Source organism: Martes martes (genome assembly GCF_963455335.1).
Source record: "Martes martes genome assembly, chromosome: 2".
NCBI lineage: Eukaryota > Metazoa > Chordata > Mammalia > Carnivora > Mustelidae > Martes > Martes martes.
The window spans coordinates 13,963,522-13,989,976 of NC_137889.1; the positions used below are offsets into that span (position 1 = coordinate 13,963,522).

A 26,455-nucleotide genomic window follows, 5' to 3' on the forward strand; every position below is an offset into this window, starting at 1 on the left:
CTGATCAATGAGAACTGCACAACTCCAGCAGTAGGGGAATACAGCACGTAGAATTCATGGCTATTTTCCCCTGATTATTTAGTCTTTCAAAGTTAAATTTTTTAAATTTTCTTTTTTTTTTTAAATTTTCCTCTTTCCTATTTTAACCAACATTTGATCTTATCAATACTTTTGCAGCTTCTTATCTTATCAATTCCTTTTTTAAAATCTTAACTTTCAGGGCGCCTGGGTGGCTCAGTGGGTTAAGCCTCTGCCTTCAGCTCAGGTCATGATCTCAGGGTCCTGGAGTCAAGTCCTGCATTGGGCTCTCTGCTCGGAAGGGAGCCAGCTTCCTCCTCTCTCTCTCTGCCTGCCTCTCTGCCTACTTGTGATCTCTGTCTGTCAAATAAATTAAAAATTAAAAAAAATTTTAAAAAATAATAAATAAAATCTTAATTTTCATCTTTACAGTCATAACCTATCCATTCATCATATTCATATATATATATATATATATATATATTTCTCTTTCTTTAAAATTTTGGGAGCCTGTTTCTTCTAACAGACCAAAATACACTGAAAATCAAGTATGTGGCTCTGTTCTATTCACCAGCCTGATTTTTTTTCCTCCTTTCTTTTCCCCCCTGCTTTCAAGTCTTTTCTGATTTGTTGAGTGTGTATTTTTCTGGGGTCGTTGTTACTCTCTTAGCATTTTGTTCTCCCATTCATCTATTCTTGTCTGGACAAAATGACAAAGTGGAAAAACTCACCTCGAAAAAAAGAATAAGAGGCAGTACCAACTACTAGAGACCTAATCAAAACAGACGTTAGTAGGATGTCAGAAATAGAGTTAAGAATGATGATTATAAAGATACTACCTGGGCTTAAAAAAAACATAGAAGATACTAGAGAATCCCTTTATGGAGAAATAAAGGAAGTAAAATCTAATCAAGTTGAAATTAAAAAAAGATATGAATGAGGTGCAATCGAAAATGGAGGCTCTTACTGCTAGGATAAATGAGGCAGAAGAGAGAATTAGTGATATAAAAGACTAAATGATGGAGAATGAAGAAGCTGAGAAAAAGAGAAATAAACAACTACTGGATCACGAGGGGAGAATTTGAGAGATAAGTGATATGATAAGATGAAAAAATATTAGAATAATTGGGATCCCAGAAGAAGAAGAAAGAGAGAGGGGGCAGAAGGTATATTGGAGCAAATTATATAAGTGGAGAATTTCCCTAATTTGGGGAAGGAAACAATCATCAAAATCCAGGAGGCACAGAGAACCCCCCTCAAAATCAGTAAAAATAGGTCCACACCCTGTCATCTTATAATATTTCTCTTTCTCTCGGAGACAAAGAGAAAATCCTGAAAGCAGCGCAGGAGAAGAGGCCTATAACCAACAACAGTAGAAATATTAGATTGGCAGCAGACCTATCCACAGAGACCTGGCAGGCCAGAAAGGACTGACATGATATATTCAGAGCACTAAACGAGAAAAACATGCAGCCAAGAATACTATATCCAGCTAGGCTGTCACTGAAAATAGAAGGAGAGATAAAGAGCTTCCAGGAGAAACAAAAACTAAAAGAATTTGCAAACACCAAACCAGACTTACAGGGAATATTGAAAGGGGTCTTCTGAGCAAAGAGAGAGCCTAAAAGTAACGTAAAGGGAACAGAGACAATATGCAGTAACAGTTTCACAGGCAATACAATGGCACTAAATTCATATCTTTCAGTAGTTGCCCTGAATTGTAAATGGGCTAAATGCACCAATCAAAAGACACGGGGTATCAGAATGGATTAAAAAACAAGGAGCCATCAATATGCTGTCTGCAAGAGACTCATTTTAGACCCAAAGACACCTCCAGATTTAAAGTGAGGGGGTAGAAAACAATTTACCATGCTAACGGACATTAAAAAAAAAAAAAAGCTGGGGTGCCAATCCTTATATCAGACAAGTTAGATTTTAAGCCAAAGACCATAATAAGAGATGAAGAAGGACACTATATCATACTTAAGGTGTCTGTCGAACAAGAAGATCTAACAATTTTAAATATCTATGCCCCTAACAGGGGAGCAGCCAATTATATAAACCAATTAATAAAGAAATCAAAGAAACATTTTGACAGTAATAAAATAATAGTAGGGGAAATTAATACCCTCCTTGCTGAAATGGACAGATCATCTAAGCAAAAGATCAACAAGGAAATAAAGACTTTTTAAATGACACACTGGACCAGATGGACATCATAGATATAGTCAGAACATTCCATCCCAAAGCAACAGAATACACATTCTTCTCTAGTGCACATGGAACGTTCTCCAGAATAGATCACATCCTAGGTCACAAATTGGGTCTCAGATGGTACCAAAAGATTGGGATCATTCACTGCATATTTTCAGACCACAATACTTTTAAGACCAGAACTCAACCACAAGAAGAAAGTTGGAAAGCACTCAAATACATGGAGACTAAAGAGCATAATACTAAGGAATGAATGGGTTAGCCAGGAAATTAAAGAAGAATTTAAAAATTCATGGAAACAAATTAAAATAAAAACACAGTTGTTCACAGTCTGTGGGATGCAGTAAAGGCAGTCCTATGAGGGAAGTATATAGCAATACAAGCCTTTCTCAAGAAACGAGAGATCTCAAATATGCAACCTAACCCTACACCTAAAGGAGCTGGAGAAAAAACAGCAAAGAAAGCCTAAACCCAGCAGGAGAAGAGAAATAATAAAGACCACAGCAGATATCAGTGAAATAGACACCAAAGAACAGTAGAACAGATCAACAAAACTAGAAGCTGGTTCTTTGAAAGAATTAATAAGATTGATAAACCCCTAGCCAGACTTATCAAAAAGAAAAGAGAAAGGACCTGGATTAATAAAATCATGAATGAAAGAGGAGAGATCACAACCAACACCAAAGAATTACAATTATAAGAGCATATTATGAGCAACTATACACCAGCAAATTAGACAATGTGGAAGAAATGGACGCATTCCTTAAGACATATTAAGTACGAAAACTGAACCAGGAAGAAATAAAAAACCTGAACAGATCCATAACCAGTAAGGAGATTGAAGCAGTCGTTAAAAATCTCCCAACAAACAAGAGCCAGACGGCTTCCCAGAGGAATTCTACCAAACATTTCTCTCTCTCTCTCTTTTTTTTAAAGATTTTATTTATTTATTTGAGAGAGAGAGAGGCACACAAGCAGGCTCCCCACTGAGGAGGGAGCCCGATGCAGGACTCGATCCCAGGAGCCTGGTATCATGAACTGAGCTGAAGGCAGCAGCTTAACTGACTGAGCCACCCAGGTGTCCCTCTACCAAACATTTAAAGAAGAGGTAATACCTATTCTTCTGAAACTGTTCCAAAAAATAGAAATGGAATGAAAACTTCCAAACTCATTTTATGCATAGGCCAGGATTACCTTGATCCCCAAACCAGACAAAGACCCCATCAAAAAGGAGAATTACAGACCAATACCCCTGATGAACATGGATGCTAAAATTTTCACCAAGGTACTAGCCAGTAGGATCCAACAGTACACTAAAAGGATTATTAACCTTAATCGAGTGGGGTTTATTCCAGGACTGCAAAGTTGGCTCAACATCTGCAAATCAATCAGTGTGATACATTAATAAAAGAAAGAACAAGAACCATATGATCCTCTCAGTGTATGGAGAAAAAGCATTTGACATAGTACAGCATCCTTTCTTGATCAAAACTCTTCACAGTGTAGGGATAAAGGATATGTACCTCAATATCATAAAAGCCAACTGTGAAAAACCCATAGCGAATATCATTCTCAGTAGGGAAAAACTGAAAGCTTTTCCCCTAAGGTCAGGAACATGGCAAGGATGTCCACTCATACCACTGCAACTCAACATAGTAGTATAAGTCCTAACCTCAGCAATCAGACAACAAAAAGAAAGAAAAGGCATCCAAATCGGCAAAGAAGTCAAACTCTCAGTCTTTGCAATGATCTTACACTTTGTGTGGAAAACCAAAAGACTCCACCCCAAAATTGCTAGAACTCATACAGGAATTCAGTAAAGTGTCAGGATATAAAATCAGTGCACAGAAATCAGTTGTGTTTCTATACACCAACAACAAGACTGAAGAAAGAGAAATTAAGGAATCAATCCCATTTAAAATTGCACCCAAAACCATAAGACACCTAGGAATAAATCTAACCAAAGAGGCAAAGAATCTGTACTCAGAAAACTATAGAATACTCAGGAAAGAAATTGAGGAAGACACAAAGAAATGGAAAAACGTTCCACACTCATGGATCGGAAGAATAAATATTGTGAAAATGTCTATGCTACCTAGAGCAAAATACACATTTAACATGATCCGTATCAAAATACTGTCAGCTCTTTTCAAAGAAATGGAACAAATAATCCTAAAATTTATATGGAACCAGAAAAGACCCTGAATAGCCAGAGGAATGTTGAAAAAGAAAACCAAAACTGGTGGCATCACAATTCCAGACTTCAAGCTCTATTACAAAGCTGTAATCAACAAGACAGTATGATACTGGCACAAAAACAGACACATAGATCAGTGGAACAGAATAGAAAGCCCAGAAATGGGAGAAGATATTTGCAAATGACCTATCAGATAAAGGGCTAGTATCCAAAATCTGTAAAGAACTTACCAAACTCAACACCCAAAGAACTAATAATCTAATCAAGAAATGGGCCTAAGACATGAACAGACATTTCTGCAAAGAAGACATCCAAATGTCCAACAGACCATGAAAAAGTGCTCAACATCACTCGGCATCAGGGAAATGCAAATCAAAACTACCACCTCACACCAGTCAGAACTGCTAAAATTAACAAGTCAGGAAACAACAAGTGTTGGCAAGGATGTGGCGAAAGGAGAACCCTCCTACACTGTTGGTGGGAATGTAGCCTGGTGCAGTCACTCTGGAAAACAGCATGGAGGTTCCTCAAAAAGTTGAAAATAGAGCTACCCTATGACCCAGCAGTTGCACTACTGGGTATTTACCCTAAAGATACAAACGTAGTGATCCGAAGGGGCACGTGCCCCCGAATGTTTGTAGCACACAATAGCCAAACTATGGAAAGAGCCTAGATGTCCATCAACAGATGAATGGATAAAGAAGAAGTGGTATATATATACAATGGAATACTATGCAGCCATCAAAAAACCCGAAATCTTGCCATTTGCAATGATGTAGATGGAACTAGAGGGTATTATGCTAAGCAAAATAGGTCAATCAGAGAAAGACAATTATCATATGATCTCTCTGATATGAGGAATTTGAGAAACAAGACAGAGGATCATAGGGGAAGGGAGGAGAAAATGAAACAAGATGAAACCAGAGACGGAGATAAGCCATAAGAGACTCTTCATCTCAGGAAACAAACAGGGTTGCTGGGGAGGACGGGGTGGACACGATATGGCGGCTGGGTGGTGGACATTGGGGAGGGTATGTGCTATGGTGAGTGCTGTGAATTGTGTAAGATGATGACTCACAGACCTGTACCCCTGAAACAAATAATACATTATCTGTTAATTTTTTTTAAAAAAACCTGTCATTCCTGTTGCAGTTTTCTCTAAAAACAAATTCTAGTGAATATGTCAGTTTTTAAAGTAGATATGTAAAATTATTTGTATTGATTTTAATGTATATGTAGTTGCTTTTACTGATATGTTTGAACTACTGTTAACATATGTATAGCATGCATGTGTATAAAACTTGTTACAAGCCAACAATGACAAGATATGTCATAAGTAACGGATATTTGGAAGAAACCGCTTACTACAGTGATGCAAAAGGTGCAGATAATCTTTGTTGTTATTAGAAGCCCTTTACAATGGTTATGAATCAGTACTGCAAAAATAAGAAATAACGAGAATGATTATAATGTTCATCATGGTATTTTTAAATACCAAGCCTTCTTGGTGTATATAAAATACAATTCGTTTCATATACATTTCAAAAAATACACTTGGTATGTAGCATAGAGGAATTTATAGCTCACAGAATTCATTGCTAGCTGCCCAGTGCTCACTGCATGACTCTGTGTTTAATTCCTGGCATGTGCCAAGTTGTCAGAATGTCACCGATCACAATTATAGCTCAGCTTTGAGTTATCAGTGGAAGAAGTGTTTCCGTTCTAAGGACATGTAACTCAACAAAGCATGAGGTATTCTAAGCCATGCCAGTACTATTGCACTCCTGTCCATACAGGTTATAAGGACTCTAAGCCCTGTGTACATTCCAGAGCCCCAGTTACCATGCCGCCCCAGCCCACTGCATGGCTTTTGTTAAAGACACGATCGTATGGCATTAGGATTCTTATGTCAGTAGTAAAACTCCCTTTACACAGGGTTTTACGCCTGCTAGCCTCTAAGCACAGTTGACAGACAATGGATATATTTTTTTAAGATTTTATTTTTAAGTAATTTGTACACCCAACCCGGGGCTCAAACTTAAAACCCCAAGATCAACAGTCCCAGGCTCTTCTCAGTGAGCCAGTCAGGCACCCAGATAATGGAGATTTTCGGTGCTTACGTCTGTATTCGCTTTTAGCAGAGTCACTCCAGCCTGTTGTATGATTAACTTTATAATAAATAAACAGCTGATATCAAGGTACATACATTATAGTACCTTGTCGGTTTTCTTAAATGGCTGGGTTAAATTTTAGATGTGATTTTCAGACTATTTCTATTTTAATATGTAGGAACTAGGTCGAATTTCATTCATTCAACTTTCCGGTACCGGAAGTGTGGTGATTTTGCCGCCTGATGCTGGCGAGGCAGCTGGCGATTGTATCTTTCATGAGCGTTTCAGCAGCCGTTCGCGCTCCAGCCGCGGCTCGAGTCACCGAGCGTGAGCCCCGTTCACTGTCGGCGCGCACCCCCGCCTGACCTGGGGCCCGTTTGCTCCTGCCTTGTCTCACCGCAGGTTAGCCATGCTGCGAGAGGCCTCGGATGAAATCGCGGCCGAAGACAAGGCCGAAGTGAAGCTGCCGGAAGACAGTAGCTGTACGGGAGACTCGTGCTCGTGTCCGAGCGCGCCCGGGCTGGAGGAGGACGCGGGCGGGAGAGACCGCAGCTGCGCTGAGGCCCGCGGGTCTCAGCCACCTGCCGGGCCACGCACCCTGGTAAGGACCCGCAGCCGCTTGCTCCAACGCCCATCTCTGTCTGTCTCGGCTGTGATCCCGCCTTAGGATTTTGTGCAAAGCTGGTCGTCAGACGCATTTGTGGAAATAGGCAGTGGCCAGGCTGTAAAACTCTCCAGTGGGCCCCAAATACTCATTCCTCACCTATATTTTATATAAGATGAATAGTGCCGGGACACCTGGGTGGCTCAGTTGGCTGGGCCGCTGCCTTCTGCTCAGGTCATGATCCCAGGATCCTGGGATCGAGTCCCGCATCAGGCTCCTTGCTCAGCAGGGAGCCTGCTTCTCCCTCTGCCTCTGCCTGCCACTCTGTCTGCCTGTGCTCGCTCGCTCTCTCTCTCTGACAAATAAATAAATAAAATCTTAAAAAAAAAAAGGTGAATAGTGCTATTTAGATCTCTATAAATGTCCTGTCAATATGCACTAACTAGCTTTTAGCATACTCACTAAAAAGCATTTCCAGAATGACTACCAAATTCCAGGATAACTAGTTAATTGTATTAAGTTTTGTAAATGTGAGTTTATTTCCGTTTCCAACCTGAAGTAAAGGTTTAAAGTTCCTCTTGGTGAGGTGGGATTCTGGCTACAGTCTGCTCTGGAACATGGTAAGTGGCTCCGCCTGGCGCCAGCCAAATTAGGGAGCAGTAACTTTGCTCCTTGACGGAGAGGCATGTTGAAGATCGCGTCGGGACAGGGAGGAAACATTTTCAGGTTGGAGGATGCTAACAGACTTGGGATGTTGGTAATGGGGTCTAGGAAATTCCAGTTCTTTATTCCTGGGGAAAATAGTATTGTACCCTGACCAGAGACTTCCTTCAATAAATCAGTGCTGAGACAGGTGGGAATCCTTTTATGCAAGAAGATCAACAGTAAACCTCTGCCAATGCCTGTAGAGATTGTATTTTGAGAAACTTCTGTTTTTACTTACGTTTTATTTTTTGTTACATTTCCAAAGAGACCCTAAAAATCCAAACTCAGCTTCACAGCATTGCTATTTTCAAATATATATTCTTGCATATTCTATGGGAAACTGACTTTGTAGTATATTTTCATTTTCTTGTATGTAAGTACTTATATCATTATTCGGGGGGGCGGGGAAGCTAATGGGATGTTGACCAGTGTTTAATGATGAACTGTTTTTAGACAAGATTTTCAGCCTTCCTGGTTGGGGGTCTGATGTGTTAAAGGCAGCTCCTCCATTTACGGGTGACCCTGTCTTCCCCACAGCGGATCATTTCCTAACTCCGTGGAGAGCCCTCTGCCCGGGCTCCCATCCGTGGAGAGCCCTCTGCCCAGGCTCCCATCCGGAGTAACACCAAGCCTTGCTCTCCCCAGTGGGCCCAGTGCTGGCCAAGGCTGCGTTGTAGATTGGATATTCCTTTTTGTACTTAGAAGAAAGGAGCACACCGGTATCCACACGCGTCCGCTCCTGACAAATTTCCGACTTCCGTTCCAGGTCGATAAAGAGACTAACACAGAGGAGGCCAGCGACCCCGGGGTGGCGGTTCGCCCCAAAGACCGCAGCGGCCTGAGCGCTCGGCAGCGGCCGTTCGTGCGCAGCAGCGTGATCGTGCGCTCGCAGACCTTCTCCCCGGGGGAGCGCAACCAGTACATCTGCCGGGTAAGGGGGCCGGGGCCCTGCCCTCGCGCCAGCAAGTCCCCCCACCCCGGACGAGAGACCGCGCCCCGGCAGTCTAAAGACTCCCGACTGCAGACACACGTGGCTAGAACTGCTATGAAATAGACCCGAAATACCACACTCGTAGGGGGCTTCTCAGTGTGGGTGTTTTTTTCCTTTTCCTAAATTTTATGTCTCATGAACTCGAAGCCGTTTTTTCGGCAACACGTGAAATTAAGGACCTGACTTCTGAGTATGTTTGTACCTCAGTCTGTATCTAGAAACTTCAAATGACTTGAGACTTGAATATTTTTTATTTCTGCCATACATCATCCAAGCACATAATTCCCACAGAACCAAAATTGCGCTTTGGGTTTTCAAACACAAATCATCTTTTAATAATGCCTCTAGACCCGGAATCGGAATCAGAGTTCTGTAGAGAATATGGTGCGATTTGCATCAGTTTGCCAAGTTGCACTCCAGAAGTAGTTATAACTTACAGTAAGATAGATTAATAATTATCAAATGGTTAAGAAAATACTTTCAGAATTCTAAATTTATTCATTCAGTTCATGTGATGCTTTTATGAACACTTGCTGCTAAGCGTGTTTCTAGACACTTGGTTGGAACTCCTCTGTGAACAGAAGAGCCCCAGAGCCCTGCCCTTGCAGAGCTCACGTCCTTGTGAGTTGAGCCAGTAAACGTAAAGTTATGAAATGTCTTGGGTGGGGACTGAGTCTCTAGAAAACAGTCGAGCAAGTTAAGGGGGATTGGGCATGGTGAAAACAAGGGTCTCTGGTTTAAGCAAGGTTCAGAGTAAATGTCATTGAGCAGGTGCCATTTCAGCCGAGACCTGAAGCAGGTGAAGGGGTGAGGACGGGCTGTCTGGGCCAAGGGCGTCCTAGTTGGTTCTAAACTGTGGCTCAACTCTGACCTGGTTATAAGCCTCTATGTTATCCAGACCTTCCTTTTTAAAAATGAGAATTGCAAATTAGCTTAAAAAAATCAAAGGATAATCGTATTTCCAAGTATGTATAATTATCTTAATGTAGGAGTTCAGATAACTACCACCAAAAGGCAATTGTTGAAATTATGTAAGAAAAACTTACTTGTTTAAGAAAAAGCATAGAACAGAGAAAAGCTTGTCTGGGGAGGATTTTCTTAAAGAAACAAACTCCTTGCTGCCTGCTTTCACCTGATAAACTTCTCACGTGTAAACCACTAGCGCTCTGTTATGCAGTGATTTTCTTTTTCTTTTTTTTTTTAATCCTTTGTTGCCAGTTGAATCGAAGTGACAGTGACAGCTCAACCTTGGCTAAAAAATCCCTGTTTGTGAGAAACTCCACTGAACGGCGCAGTTTGAGGGTCAAAAGGGTATGTATTCCCCAACAGCATCTCCCTGTCTCAGCCCAATCCAGAGTCACATATTGCGAAGCATAAATACCAGAACAGCTGAGCGTCGTTGTTCCGTGCTCCTGGGCCACTGAGTGAAGCCACCATTATTCCAGAGAGACACAGATCTCATGTGGAGACTGGGGGCAGAGGGTGCCTGAGAGCAGCCTTTCAGCACTGGTTTCGATCCTGTGAAAACGAAGCCAGGAAATTCACTTTGCAGTAGCGGTGGAAGAGGGGCTGGCTGAGTGGGTTTGATGGTGCTCTGTCCCCACACCATCTCGGGCTCTCCAGCAAGAGTGTAACACCCAGGACCTTTTCGGAGGGATGGATATTCCAATAAAGGAGTACACAGTATTAGCTGTTTGCTTAACAAACAGACACTTTTGGGAATGCTCCGGTTTCCCCGGAAGACGTAGGTCTCTGAATGAGCCTTAAGATAAGTCGGAGAGACTATTTAAACAAATTAAAAGGTTGGACTGTTGAGGTTGTTCAACGATTCTTGCTTCCTTATAGCTGAAATGCTAATGAAAGTTATTTGCTTACTACTGATTTGTGTCCTAGTAATTGACTAAGCTGTTGGGCAGAGATGTGTTGTTTAAATAAGCACGAAGCCCCAGTCTGCAGGAAGCACTCAGGGAGCACGCAGGACTGTGGAATGTCCGGTGGGTGAAAGAAAGGAAGGAGCCTAGGCTCCTTGCTTGGGCTCAGCCGGTTGACTGCACAGAAGCAGTTACCGAGGGAGTGTTTACACCATAGAAATTGGCAGACCCTACAACCCATGCTTCTTTTCCCACCCATGCACCCTCAGAGCCACTTGTTAAATGTTGGCCAGCACACTGCTGCACATCGGAGTCCTTAGAAAGGACTACATAGCCACTAGGAAGGATTTCTTGTTCTGAAAAACAAGTAATACAGCCAAAGAGAGTATGTGTCTCCGTGATTCTGCTGTGTAATGTTTGTTAGAGTAGAGGTTGAACAGAGGGAACCTAGTAAGAATGTTAGAGAATGTTACAGCGGTATGTGTGGGACAAGGAGCAGCCAGTAGAAGGTCTTCAGCCCTGGGCGAGGGCTCTGGAACAGGGAGGAGGACAGCAAACCCTCCCACCCAGCCCCACCATCTGTCACAAGCACCACCGTCATTCCAGATCTTCAAGCCCAAGTACTTCTCAAATTCGAGTCCCTCCTCTCGCATCCCATAGTACCTGTTTTTATTAGTAACCTCATTTTCCATTCCCACTGCCAACGATCTGAGCAAAAAATACCCTCCTTGTTTCCCTCCGCTGATGCAATCTTACCCAGCCTTCTTTGACTTCCTTTCCTTAAGGAAGCGTGACTGGTTCTGAGCGATCTCTCCTTTCCCTGACTTCCTGTGGCCTGGTTCACTGCTCCAAGTTTTGAAGGTTAATGAGTAGGGCTTTTCTTCCTGGGGTTTGGCCTGCCACCCCCTGCCCCACCCCGGCAGACATTTAGTCACACATAACACAATAATTATTTCTTGCTAAATGGATAAGATTGACTCCAGGAAGAGCACCAGTGATTCACAGGTGGAAGTGGATATTAGACAATGGGAAATCGAGGAAGGAGCTGGGATTTAACCATATGGATGAGAGGTGGGGCTCAGAATCAGAATGACTCGCTGCATTCTGGTGGGCACCTCCAGAAATCACGGCTAAAGCGAGGGGCCAGGGGGAGGTTGTTAATAGTCCCTGGTCCTGAAATGGATGAAGTGTCAGTTTCTTGTATGTCTGTTTCACAGGGGGCTGCTCTGTGTTCTAAATTGGCCAGGCTAGGAGAGGCTGTATTAGGTTAACAACTTAAAAAAATCTCTGCGTTTAAAACAATAAACATTTCTCACTTACTTCGGTGTTCACTGCAGGTTGGCTAGATGCTGTGCTCCTTTTGTCTTCACTCAGGACCCACACTGATGGGGCCTCCACCTCCAAATCTTTGCTGTCCTACTAGCAGGGGACAGGAATGCACCCATCTCACACTGGCCTGGAAAGGCTTTGCTGGAGGTGGTACACATCACTGCCACCCCCCTTTCACTGGCCAGAGCTGGTCACCTGGCCGGCGGTGCCTCCCTTCAAGGGAGCTGGGAAATGCGTGCTCTCATGTTCCGGGGAGGAGGACGGGCAGAATAATGAGTGCCCGCATAATAAGGGTGTCGTGTTTTCTAACCCTGCAGACGGTTTGCCAGCCAGTGCTGAGAAGAACAGCTCAAGAACACCCAGGGCGCACATCTCTAGACCTCGAACTGGACCTCCAGGCGTCTCTAACGCGTCAGAGCCGCCTCAACGATGAGCTGCAGGCCCTCAGGGGCTTGAGGCAGAAGCTGGAGGAGCTGAAAGCTCAGGGAGAGACTGACCTTCCGCTGGGTGTCCTGGAAGATGAGAGGTTCCAGAAGCTCCTGAAAGAAGCTGAGAAGCAGGTACAGATCTCGTTGTCTCCACTGTCCCTGAGGGGTGGGAAAAGAGCGGGTCCTAAAGCTGGCCCAGTGGAAGGTCCCCAGCCTACACCTGGGTTTCAGCCAGGCCGCGGGTCCTTTTCCTGGAACACAGAACACTTTTTCCCCATTGTTGTAGGGAAAAAACAATTTTTTTCTTAACCTAGGCTATTGCTCAGAGTGTGGAACTGCCATCCACCAGGATACAGATAGGAGATCCCCCCGCTACGTCACCCCCCCTTGCCAGCCACCTGCCAGCAAGGAGTGCGGCCACCAGAGAGAGTGATCTCTTTCTGCTCAGCGGTTGTCTCCATCTCAACATGAGACTTAGCAAATAAATACAATACAAATACAATGCAATACAATACAATACAATACAGTACAATAACTTTTACTATAAATGACAAATCTCATTTGAATTTTCTGAGTAGCTCTTTAAGGTTCATGACACACCTCAGTTGTTAATATGTTGTTCATTTTAATGCTTCTAAATTTTCCCATTCTTCCTTTCCTTCAAAAAAGATCACACTCCACATAATGGCGTTCTCCCCTGCCTTTCTTTCACCATACTATACAAAATAAGGTAAAAAATAATCATAATAATAAGGTAAAAAAAATCACTGATTAAAGACTAGGGTATTTTGGGGGCGCCTGGGTGGCTCAGTTGGTTAAGCGTCTGCTTTCAGCTCAGGTCATGATCTCGGGGTTCCAGGATAGAGTCCTGCGTCAGGCTTCCTGTTCAGTGTGGAGTCTGCTTCTCTCTCTCTCTCCCTGCCTCGATGCTTGCTCTCTATCTCTCTCTCTCAAAATAAAATTTTTTAAAAATCTAAAAAGAAAAAAAAAAAGACTAGGGTAATTTTAAGGGAATATTTCTATTGTTCTGCCTACATACAACCGAAATTTCCTAGAACCTGCATATTTATCCAGTTGGCTTTTCCTCTCAAGTTTAGAATTCCGATTTGGGTATAAGAGAGTATATCCACATCCATATGTAATAGACAAATAGAATTTTCCGCATAGCTGAAACATTATTCTCTTCCAACCAGTTTGGATGAAAATCTGAAATAGATTATACACTTTCTTAAACTAATAGTAAATCTTGTCCATAATATAAACTTTCCTTTTGGCCCATAGTTACTGTTTAGTCACTAGTGTGTGGTACTGTAGCGAAGCTGAGTCGTTTATTTGCTAGCACTACTAATCCTAGATGGAACTCGGGAACTTAATGAAGGAATTTGAGGAATCAGACTGATCCCAGTAAATTTTAGAGAAAGTTTAAGCAACAAAACATATCACATATCGAGGCTCAGTCGTTAAGTGTCTTCCTTCGGCTCAGGTCATGATCCCAGGGTTCTGGGATCAAGCCCCACATCAGGCTCCCTGCTTGGCAGAAAGCCTGCTTCTCCCTCTCCCCCTGCTTGAGTTCCCTCTCTCACTGAGTCTCTGTCAAATAAATAAAATCTAAAAAAAAAAAAAAAAAGTCCCATATCTGTATTATGTCCCACCTGATAGAGGAGACCTCGGCATCCGGTAGAACATCAGTAAGTATCTCTCTGTTGAATGGAGAGTTGAATTGTAGGCCTTATGTTTGGTCCTGCAGAGACTACAAGGATAATTAGATACCGTCATGCCCTCTAAGAGCTTATGGATTGGCAAAGGAGATGAGCCAGACACAGCAGGTCCTCAAGAGAAATCACTTTCTAGTGAGATCAGGAGACGTTTCGTGGAGGAAGTAGCAAAGTGGTCTTGATGGCAGGTAGTGGGACTTTGTCCACCGTGGGGGAGAGGCAAGCAAGTGCAGGAACCACAACAGTCCAGGTCCAGGGTAGCTCTCGACAGTGAAGGGTCCATAGACGTGAGCCCCCAGCAGAGCAGTGCCACAGCGTGGTTGTCTCTGCACAATGGAAGGTTAGGCTAAAAGCTGAAATCATCAACTCTTAACGTTTGTTACCTTGATAATAACCATTGCTTTTATTCTCTTGAGTCTTTGAATTAACATCAACATTAACAATCATTTCAAACTCTTGGCTTGATTACTATCATGGAGAAGCATCACAATTTTTTGACCCCTGTGGGTCCAAAGCTTTCAAAGCCGGATTAGCGTTTTACAACTATTGATTTAAATAGAATGCTACATCTTTGAGGTGTTTTTCTTGTTTGTTTGTTTTTGATTTGTCATGATGTGAAATTCCAGATCCTTGGGTATCAGTAATTATAAAAACTTTGGGGCCTTTTTTTTCTTTTTTTTTAACCTTAAATCATACTGCTAAATTCATCCATGAACTGCTTGGAATTCTAGTTTGTTTTGACAGCTATCTAATCTCCAGTGTATAGACAGAAGCTCAGTAAAGCAAAAAGTTAGTTATTTGAAAAAAACTAAAATAAACAAAAATAGACAAAGCTCTGGCAGGATCAATGAAGAGAAGATACACACACAGAAAATTATAAAAGTAAAGAGACAGAATTATAGATAACTTTGAAATGTAAAAGATAAGTGAATAATATAAAAAATGTAGGCCCACAATTCGGACAAATATCTAGGAAAATGGAACATACTAGAATGGACGAAGGGGGAAAAACAATTGAAAATCCTATCTCTCTTAAAGAAATGAAAGCAGTGATTAAAAATGTACCCACAATGAAAGTATAGGTCTAGATGTTCTATAGCCAAGGTCCACCAAACTTTCAAAGATTATCTCAATTTTACATAAACTCTTCCAGACACAGAAAAAGAGAGAATACTTCACAACTCATTCTATGTGACCAATGTCCCTAATACCAAAACTACACAAAGATATTACCAAGAGAAAAATCACAGGCCAGTTTCATCCAAAAGTATAGATGCAAAAATCCTGAATGAAGTGTACGTAAATATAATCCAACTATATACATTTTAACCATGTTGAATCATGCAAGGATTCTTTATCATTAGAAAAATCCTTTAATACAATGAATCCCCTGAACAGATTAAGGAGAAAAACCCTTTGGTCAAATACAGGAAAAGTACTAGTAAAGGTCCATATTCATTCACGTTTAAAACTCTTGGTAAGTAGGAAGAGATGACGTCTTTAACTCATAGAGAATAACCAAAAGCAAATATGGTTCTAAATAGACAAACATTGGAATCGTCCTCTTTAAAATCAGACACAGGCATTCAACACTTTTCTGCTCAACCTTCTAACCAATGTGAAGCAAGAAGAAAGTAGAAGCAGAGAGACAGGAAAGGAGGAGCTAAAGCTGTCATCATTGGCTGATACGATATTGTGTACATTAAAAATCTGCAAGTTCCTACAAAGAATAAGAGAATTGAACAAGATGTGCAAATAAAAGAATCACTTACAAAAGTCCATTGCCTTGCTAATATACACCAACCAGAAACAACTGGAAAATTCAATTATGAAGATACTTTTTCACCACAGTATCAAAGAATATCACGTATCAATGAATAAATTCAACAAAAATTTGTATTATGTTAAAGGGAAAACTTTTAATAACCTTAGGAGGAGAGTGTTTAAAAAAAAAAAACAACAAAAACCTGAATTCATGAGGTATATACTACATTCATGTAGAGCAGAGGTCAGCAGACTTTCCCTGTAATGGGCTGGAGAAGAAATATTTTGTCCAGAGGGTTCTCATTCACCACTTCTCATCTCTCCCTTTTAACACAAGAGCCGCCACAGACAAGACGTACATAAATATATTTGGCTGTGCTGTGTTCTAAGAAAACTACACAAAAACAGACACAGACCATAGTTTGCCACCCCTGACACAAAGGAAGAATCACTGTTGTGGAAATAGTCGATTCTCCTTAAAACGTACCGCAGATTCGATGTCATTCCAAGCTGAATGCCTACATGGATCTTCATGGGAATTGATGCAATTAATGGAAGAAGAAGGACCAAGAAGAGCCAAGACACTTCTGGAGAAGAAAAACAAAGGGCGGGACTTGGCCTGCAGGAAATCAGGGGTTATTAAGCCAGTTAAGTCAACAGAAAATAAGGACGCAGTGGGGGAATCGAGAGACCGCCACTGGCGTGAAATGAGGGCCAGAGACGGACGCACGTGCATGTAGAGCGTGGCTGGGTGGGGAGGTAGCTGGTCAGGCAGGGGCGGAAGGAGGGACCACTGAATCAGCGAAGCTTGGAAAAAGGTCATCCATATGGGAAAAGATAGCATCGGATGCCTACCTAACCTACAAAAATCAATTCTAATAGAGCCAGGACTTCCATATCAAAAATAAGAGTCAAAAACTCAGTGAGAAATGCGGGGTGCATCTTTTCATGTTTCTATTTTTTGCCTCTCTGACATCTCTCCTGTGTCCTCCCTACTTGGAGATAAGGTTGATGGGGGCAGAATTGATGAGAGTCTTGGATGCCGTGATGGGGAGGCACCGATGGTTTCTTGAGAGGAGGCTTCTTTGGGTGTGGTAGACATGTGTGCGGGACACCAGCCGGTCCGTTTTCCACAAAATACAGGCTAGGAGCTTGGGCAGGACCCAAGCTGTCTGATCCTGTTTGAAAGAAACAAGGCTGAGGCATTCTTTCGGAGATCAGAGTATTGTAAATGCACTGTCTCGTAAGTGGGCATGTTTAGTCTTTCATTGTCACCTTCCACTCTGAGACTTTTGCTGGTGTTAATAGATGACTCAAGGTTTGCAGGGTTTTGGGTGACTCTTGTTCTCCTTCCTCATGAAAGACATCCTTGGTGCAAGTAGATGAAAACGGAGGAGTATGGAAGCCAGCACCCCAGGAGATCTTCAGGGCTGACTTAGATGCGTTGCCGAGTTTCTAAAAACCTGTGCTTCAAGTAAAAGTTGAGGCACACGTGTTCATTGTAACGATTTGTCCTTGAGTAAGCCAGTCAAGAATGTGTGAATGTTCTCAGCTGCGGAAAATTCTGCCTCCGGGTGGGTATTCCATCCCACCTTGGCAAAAATCTCCTCTGCCTCATTAAAGCCTCCTGAACTTGCCTGCCAGCCATGATTTTATCCTCTTCTGAGTTTTGCTTGCCCCTTACCCACCAGTAGAATACACAGTTGCCCCTTGACTTGCTGGTGGACGGATAGATACAGCCTGGAGAGAGTGATGAGAGACGGTTGGTGGCCCCACGATAGCTTGGCCAGCTGAGGTTAGGCACGGCCCGGGGATATTATCAGGTCAAACCGAGGGGCTTAGGGAAGACTCCGCTTCGTGCCTGAGCCCCAACGACTCTGACAGACGGTCCTGATCCCAGCGTCCCATGCTTAACAGTCACAGTCAACGATCTAGAAAAGTGATGGCAGCAACACGGAGACAGTGCCCTGTTCACACTTAACCAGGCTGCCGAGATCCCTGATTGCCCTGTTTCCCTACCTATCCTAGGAGCCTGTCCTGCTGTTCCCACTGGCGGAAGTAATCATAGGAATATCAGGCAGATTTTCCAGGCATAACACGAACTTGAACTAAATTCCCTTGTGAGTGATCTCTTTGAAAACTGTTACAGCTTTGTCCTTCAGGCACGGGTGCTCTCGTTTCCCGGGCCTACCCCAGAACCAGTGTCCCTTTGAAAGTGCTACTGCGGGGACGGGAGGATTTCTGTGCTTCAAACCTCAGCACAACCCAACACACTTCTGTACGAAGCCTCGTGTGCTTGGCCTGGCCAGCCGAGTTCACCGCATGCCCACTGGAGGCTTTCTGCCTGCGGCTGCGGAACTGCTTCCAGGATCCTGGGCATTTGCTCTTTGCAGCACGGCTGCAGATCCCAGATCTCTGGAGTCTTGCCCAGTGCAGGACATAAGCTGGTCTTGTTCCAGCTTTGGAAAGTGTCCTAAGAAGAGTGACACTTGAGCGTTCTTTTCTGTAAAATAGTGGCTTGCTTTTATATTAATTTGCAGTTATTTAGTCATAAAATTGTACCTACTTATGCATGATTCTGGCCCCATAATAAGCTACTGAAGACTATAATCATCCCTACCGAAGTTGCATTGATGATTATGCTTAGAAATTTAATTATGTCTTCATTGGGGTTTTCTGATCTGTGTCTCTGATGAACTAGCACTTCGTTGGTTTCATAATCAATTTGCACAGCAAGATACTGAGGGAGAAGAGCTGAAGGAGCGTTTGCTTGCGATCGTGCAGGGCGTGGGATAAACCCTCCCATCGCACTGCATCACTAAGGGGGTGCAGCCCCGGGGGCGGAGCAGAGGCAAGGAGTGGGGGAGGAAGAAGTGGCCCCTGGGTGCTGTTTGGTCGCTGTAGGGCCGGCACATGGGAGCCATGCACACTGCATCTCACAGGCGTCCTCTGGGAGCAGGAGAAAAGAATCGTTCTACCAGGGGCACCTGTCGGTACCAGGCGATCCCACGGCACATGTGGCTTCAACAGGAGACCCTACGGCAGGGCCTGGAGGCTCAGAGAAGGGATATGCAGGGAGACCCTGGGTGTGCCTTTGTGAAGTCCCCCAGGCTCCCAGAGAGCTGATGACCACAAGGGCAGCTGAAAGGGGAGGGTCTGGGCTGACCTGTCAGGGGCATCTGATTCTGAGGGAGCATCTCGTTTTCCAGTTCTCATCAAGAAAATTGCAGCATTGGCTAAACATGAAGGTGTAGCTAAATAATTAAGGTCATTAAGAGCTGAGGTGGTTGTCTTCATAATTTTATTCAAGTTTCCATACCATTGTTACCATTTTCCTGGGTTGTTACCATGAACGTCCTATGGGGACGCTATTAACAGCTCAGTATGAACTCCTTTGTTAGAGCTGATGCACATATAAACCAAATGCTGTATTTGTGTGCACAGTACAGGGCCGAACTCTGCCCCGCCTGACGATACCTGGTGAGAAAGTCTTTGGTAGACACTGGAGGTGCTAGTTGAGGGTGTAAGTGTGAAGGAAGAGAGTGACTGTACCAGCAAAGGCCCAAAGGCCCGGGAGCACGGCGGGATGGGCGCTGCAGGCTCTTTGCCAGCTCTGTTCTCATTGCCCTCCCCCTTCCTTCCCGTCACAGCTCCTTCCTTCCTCGTCTACCAAACAAAGGACAAATCAGCCTTATAAAATGCCATAAAAATGGGCATATGTGCAGCTTCGGTACTTTCCGTGCTCAAATAAGGTTTTACCTATTTAATCTACAAAATAAGAGGATTGGATTAGATGACCCCCGAGATCCCTTGCAGTTGCAAAATCTGTGATCTGTTTGAAATCAGATCTAATTCGCTTTCGGTTTAAGTCAAGATGCGGAGAAATACACAGAACTTGAAGGCTGTGTGGTCCAGCAGCCAAGCCATTAGGGCACTTGCTATCCTTGGAGAATCCTGCAGTCCGAGGTGAGATGTGATTCCCTGAGCCTTTTCCATCTAAAGCATCCGCGGTTGGGTCTTCCATAGGCCAGTAGAGCAGCACTCGTACCAAAATGTGGGAGCTGCGCTAAGCCCGCCGTCCCTGCATCTTTTCTTCCTTCTGCCTAAGGGCGGCTGTTGTCTCAAGCGGCTGGGAGGGCGGAGCTCTCAAAGCCAAGTGCATTCATACCATCGTAAAACCAGCCGTCTGGTTCCCGAGTTTCCCGTCTGCGAAAACAGACGATTTCAACGGTGTGCGTTTCATTACGGCCACAAACGCTGTAACCGCTATGGGCTCCTCTCTCCTGCTTGCTCCTCCTGTCCCATCCACTTCTTTGTACACACGCAGACACACCAGCACACACGCACGCACGCTGCCCTTGGATTCCCACCGCTTCCCTGAAGTAGTGGGGCTTTGTGGGGTTTTCAGCAGCACGCTCATAAAGTGCCTAACACTGAGCAAAGAGCCTGCCGATTGCCATAAAAAATACAGCTCCCAGAGAAGCAGTTAATTGAAGGCAGCCGCAGATCCTGAATTTGCCTCCCTGGTCCAGAAAGCTGCCGGCTCTCGGGGTCGCACTCCATAACCTTCCTCCTTTGTGGTGGGAGGTGGGTTTTGTAGCTCAGAATAAAAACCGAATCAGAGCTAGGGGCTTCGTGTATCGTACAGCCCCTCAGAAAGCAGAGCAAGAAACGTAGGATCTGAATTCGGACCGGATCATGTTCCTTCTTCCGTTAGGCTTCTCAGTGTGGCTGTAAGTAAATCACTGGCACTTTCTGCAGGTCAGGCACCCACCGCGTAAAATAAAGGATAGTCACACTCTTCTGGAATCTGGGGCGCAAAAAGTGGTTTCCGATCCTGTAAACCAAGCAGCTTATCATGACTTATTGGGTGAGAAGGGGAGGCGAGTGCTGAGGAAGGGTTGGGTTGGTATTTTTCCAAAGGAGCCTAATGTTGCTTCCAGAGAAGAAATTTCTTTCTCTTCCTCAGAGTGTTTCACTGTCAAAACACCAAAGTTCTGCGATGCTAGCCTTTTTTAAAGCTTAAAATAATACAGATGTTACCATTTAAAGCTAGAATATGCTAAGAAAATCGTGTGTCAAAGACACCAATACACCTCATTCAACTAAATAAATCTTACTGATTACAGTGAAGTACTCAGCAGGGAGGTTTAACCGCAGGGAAGTTGGCTCCTCTTGACTATTCACAGCTGACAAAACTTTTGTGATGTATTTGGTCACCCAGATTTGAGAGGAAGATACAGATCTGTAGGTACAGATATAATCACACAGACAAATGTAGTAGTTTCCAGAGAAGTAGTCACTTACTCAGTGGGGAAAAGGAAGACGTTCCATGATCAGTCTTGTTTTGCCCAGAACAAAACCAGATTTCAAAGTGATTTTGCAGTGCCTAAAAACATTCTGGAAAGGCAGTAGCCATCCACCTTATTTAGAGGGACCGGCTCACTAGTGCTCTTCCACAGAGGGTAAAACAGACCCCCACCGTAGCATTTCTGTGGAAGGTGACTGAAGGTGGGATAGGACCCAGGGAGCCTGTTGTAATTCTCATCTGATAAAACACATCTCAGAGAAACTGGCCCAGATTTTCTTACCTAGGTATATCCAGCATGTATCTTCTTTCTCTGGCCTTTCCAAATCTCCATTGTTTAAGTCAGTAAGCAAACAACTGTTTTAAGATTGGTTTATTCAGGGGTGCCTGGGTGGCTCAGTGGGTTAAAGCCTCTGCCTTCAGCTCCGGTCGTGGTCCCAAGGTCCTGGGATCGAGCCCTGAATGAGGCTCTCTGCTCAGCAGGTAGCCTGCTTCCCTTCCTCTCTCTCTGCATGCCTCTCTGCCTACTTGAGATCTCTATCAAATAAATAAATAAAATCTTTTTAAAAAATAATAAAAAATAAATAAATAAATAGAAAAATAAACTTTTTTTTAAAAAAAGAAGATTGGTTTATTCATATTTTGTGTTGCCAAGAATTAGGATAGCAACAGTACTTCTGTCTGCTTACTAGTTTACCAATTTGATAGACGGCATCACCGGAGAAGTCATTTGTTCCTGTTTACCAAGTCAGTAGTTCCTTCTCTGGGACCTCATGAAAAAGTATCTGTTTGCTCAGGACAAGACTTGACCTAGTAACTAAAAGATCGCATTTGTCCTCTTTGATTTCGAGGTACATCAAACCAGAAGCTCCGAGTGACAGCTAAACTGTCTCACCAATTGCAAAATAATCAAGAGAGAATTAGTACAGAGCCAGTAAAGGCAGCTTTTCTAAACAGAATCTTTCAAAATAAGGAGAGAAAAGTGGGGCAGTAAAAAATATCTGGAAAAGGATCCTTTGTGGTGAAAAAAGTCAGAAGTTAACTGCAAGGGATTATGATTAGCAAAGTACTAGAAATGCCCTTTCGCAGGATAGTTAACTTTCCATAAAGTGGTGTGAGTGTGATTGATTCTGAATAAGCACTTGCTGGATAAGTAAATTTAAAATCTCATCTTTCCGAAAAGTGCCACAGCATTTTTGTTTTTAAATTCACAATGCTTTAGTGCACTTGAGCTTTGAGAGTATTTTAAAATTCAAAAAGATTTTCTTTAGCTAAAAGATTAACATATGCTGATTGTTCAAATCCAAATAATACAGAACTGTATAAAGCAGAAAGCAGCGATGCCTCCTTGAAGTCCCATTCCTCTTGGCACTTGTCCTTCCAGCTCTTTCTTATGCCGTGTGTGTGTGTATGTGTGTGTGTGTGTGTGTTAATTTGGAAGGGTTACACAAAAATAGGATCACACAGACGAACTGTCGCAAAACTTGGTTTTCTCCCCGCACCTAATTCTGTGTTCTTATATGAAGAACAGCTTTCCAATGTAGTAAATGTTGCTGTACTTCATTATTTTTAAGGCATTCACCTGTGTAGATATATAATTATTTATCCTAATGAGAGTTTCCCAAACTTTCAGTTATTGGACAATGTGGAAATGAGCATTCCTGTACATTTTGGGACACCGTTCTGGATTCAGTAGTGTTTCCAAAGCGTAATGCCTCGGAGTAGAGTTGCTGGTCCTGTCAGCTTGGCTTTGAACCAACCATGGGCAAAGGTCTCATCCCTATTATGTCTTATAAGGCTAAAACCTTGTTCTTTCCCTTTCTGGCCTTGGCAGAATCTGAAGCATCGGGTGCGTATGGGAAGACAAGATCCTTATTCCCTTTTTGCCGGCGCCAGTCTTCTCTCCTTCCAAAGTTTCTAACTGAAAGACTTGGCTCTTTCAAGTCCAGAAGGATCTCAATGATGGGACTGTCCAGTCAATTTAGATTGTAGGCTGCAGGGGACCACCCTTAGCAAAGCTGTTTTTTCTTCCCTCTCTTTGTGCCAGTGCTGACTTCTGGCATGAGTCGATCTCTGTCTTAGACTTTGCTCTAAGCTACCAACAAACACCGACATTCTATATTTTGCCATTTCCTTTACAGCTCCAGCTGCCACCACCATGACCAGTGGCCCGCAGTAAGCAGGGCTACATTTCATATGGTGTTAGTGGAGCACAGCACTTGGGAGGCCATGAGGAGAGAGGCTGACCAGTGGTCGGGGCAGGGGCTTCCCACATGACCTGAGTCTCCCTGGCCCCTAACTCCCCTCCCCCAACGCCCAGAATCATCCCTCGCCTGGGGAGGAGAGCAGATGGGACTCTAGATGCTTCCTCCTGGCAGCAGTAGCACAGTCCTCTCCCCTCCGGTGGCTCAGGCATTGGGACATGTGCTGTCCCTTGCACTTCCCTTCAATGTTCCCAGTCTGGTAGGTGACAGTGGTGTCACTTTGAGGAGATGTGTTTATTTGCCATTTGTGTTTATTCTGTGAGATGCCTCTCATACCCAGGGCCCTTGTTTCTGTTATGTCTTATTTTTCTCTTTGAAAGGCCTCTTTCTACACGTATCTGTTACTTGAGTTACAAATGGTTTTGTGCGCTCTATCGTTTGTCTTTTGAACACCTTTCAAGTGAGAGAAGTTCTGATGTTTGCTCAGCTCTGAATCTAAATCCATCAGTCTTTATTTTCTGGCCTTCCGGAGAACTTTGTCGGGAGTCAGTCACCATTGGAAAAAACCCAAGGCTGTTCTAAATCTTTTGAGAGTTACTGAAGCACATTAATCTTAAAAAGATTGTCATCTAGGGGCACCTGGGTCGTTAAGTGTCTGCCTTCAGTTCGGGTCATGATCCCAAGGTCCTGGGATCCAGCCCCACATTGGGCTCCCTGCTCGACGGGAAGCCTACTTCTCCCTCTCCCACTCTCCCTGCTTGTGTTCCCTCTCTCACTGTCTTTCTGTCAAATAAATAAATAAATATCTTAAAAAAAATAAAAATAAAAATAAAATTTAAAAAGATCGTCATCTAAAAACCTGTTCTTCCCATAGACGCATGCTCATTCTTTCAGCCTGTGTCCGCAGCACTCCCACTGGGTGCCGGCGGGGGGGAGGCACTGGGGAGTGTGGCACCGAGGAGGGCAGACCAGACCCCACCCTAAAGCCACTTCCAAAAGGGAGGCAGGTTAAGGGAGCCTTGGAAAGAACCTCTCGTTCCCATGCTGCCCACGGGTCTCATTGTGAAAACGGCTGATACTTGGTAAACATGCCAAGAAGAGCCCCAGACCCAAATCTGGATAAACCCCCTCGCAGTGCATCTTGTGAAGGATGAAAGGGACGGTGGTTTCTCTTGGAGTCAGAGCAACGACTTGGAGTCAGTCCAGCAAAGGGAGCTTCCTAGAGCTTAGCTGGCTTGGTTCCCCCAGCACCCTGGGGAGGATTAGGAGGGAAGGTGAAGAGGGAAGCTACCCTGGTTCACCACCAAAAATTCTGTTTCGAATTCCTTTTTTTAAAGCAGCTTCCCAAACAAATGCCAAAAACCAATTCACATATTTATAAGATCTCACTCTTTCCCCAGACTCAAAGTAACTTAAATTAGATTTCTGTTTCTCTCAGGTGAGGATAACTACTGTTTTTAAGTATGCATTGACAAGACTGCTTCGAGATGTCACTTCCCTTCATTAAGTACATAGGTAGTGTGAGGTCTCCGGCCTTTGACTTCATATAATTCATGTTATAACACATCACAAGCAGCTTCTGCAAATAGAGGCAGTTTTCAAAAAAAAAAAAAAAAAAAAAAAAAAAACCACAGGCTTAAAAATGTTTATTGTGCACTTGAACCTCTATAAATTATGTTAAACAGATGTAAAAACAAACAAAAAGATGCAGTCTTTGCCCTTCTGAAGCTTAGGGACCCGTGTAAACAGCTCAGATCCCAAGGCGAACCATTGGCCAAAACCCTAAATTAACAACCAAGCAGCCTCTTAGCTTTACCTGAAAGAGGGAGTCAGTGCCTTTGTGGAGGTCGGTTTCCTCATCATGGATGAGTCACATAATTTCCAAATATGAAGGAATGAAGAGTAACAGCACATTTATACCTAAGCCTCATTTCCGATTCACAGTTCACTTCTGTAGCCAAGGAACTGTCCTTCTAGATGTGTTTTTAAGCTTTAAGTCAGATTAAACAAAATTGCGATTATTTTCTCCGATAGTGGGGTAATACAAATGCAGAATTCTGTACAGACATAGATGTAGCTATGATTGTGGATATACTCTTATTGTGGATAATTTGCAAAATACACAGGACATGCCTGCTTTTAACCCCTCTAAATCTAATGTAACCAAATGTGCATTTATCTAGGTGTTTAAATGCTAATTCCCACTTTCAGTGACCATTGCAGGATGGAAATCATTAAACGATGTGATTCTAGAAAGTTAATTAAATAATTATGCATAGCTATTAAAGGATGTTATCAAACTATTAAAAAGCTATACTGGTATCCAAGACCTATAAAGAACTTCTCAAACTCAACACCCCCCCCCAAAAAAAAAAGTCAAAAAATGGACAGAAGATATGACCAGACACTTCTCCAAAGAAGACATACAAATGGCTAACAGACACACTGAAAAAATTTTCAACATCATTAGCCATCAGGGAAATTTAAATCAAAACCACAGTGGGATACCACCTTACGCCAGTTAGAATGGCAAAAATTAACAAGGCAGAAAACAACAAATGTTGATGAGGATGTGAAGAAAAGGGAACCCCCTCACACTGTTGGTGGGAATGCAAGCTGGTACAGCCACTTTGGAAAACAGTATGGAGGTTCCTCAAAAAGTTAAAAATAGAGCTATCCTACAATCCAGCAATTGCACTACTGGGTATTTACCCTAAAGAAACAGATGTAGTGAAAAGAAGGGGCACATGCACCCCAATGTTCATAGCAGCAATGTCCACCTGTGGAAGAAACCAAGAGGTCTTTCAACAGAAGAATGGATAAAGAAGATGTGGTTCATAGATAAAATGGAATATTACTCAGCCATCAGAAAAGATGAATACCCACCATTTGCATCAACATGGATGGAACTGGACGGGATTATGCTAAGTGAAGTAAGTCAAACAGTGAAAGTTAATTATATGGTTTCACTCATATATAGAACATAAGGAATAGAA

The 26,455-nt window shown here is 43.2% G+C and overlaps 1 protein-coding gene across 1 annotated transcript in view; it reads left to right on the top strand.

The window, feature by feature from the left end:
• The window catches only part of WWC2 (WW and C2 domain containing 2), a 203,407-nt gene that overhangs the window by 168,205 nt on the left and 8,747 nt on the right, over positions 1–26,455 (top strand). The window contains exons 18-21 of the mRNA XM_080797731.1: positions 6,943–7,141; positions 8,616–8,780; positions 10,059–10,151; positions 12,358–12,600. Of these exons, the coding sequence (XP_080653857.1) occupies positions 6,943–7,141; positions 8,616–8,780; positions 10,059–10,151; positions 12,358–12,600 (700 nt within the window). The remainder of the gene's footprint in view (positions 1–6,942; positions 7,142–8,615; positions 8,781–10,058; positions 10,152–12,357; positions 12,601–26,455) is intronic.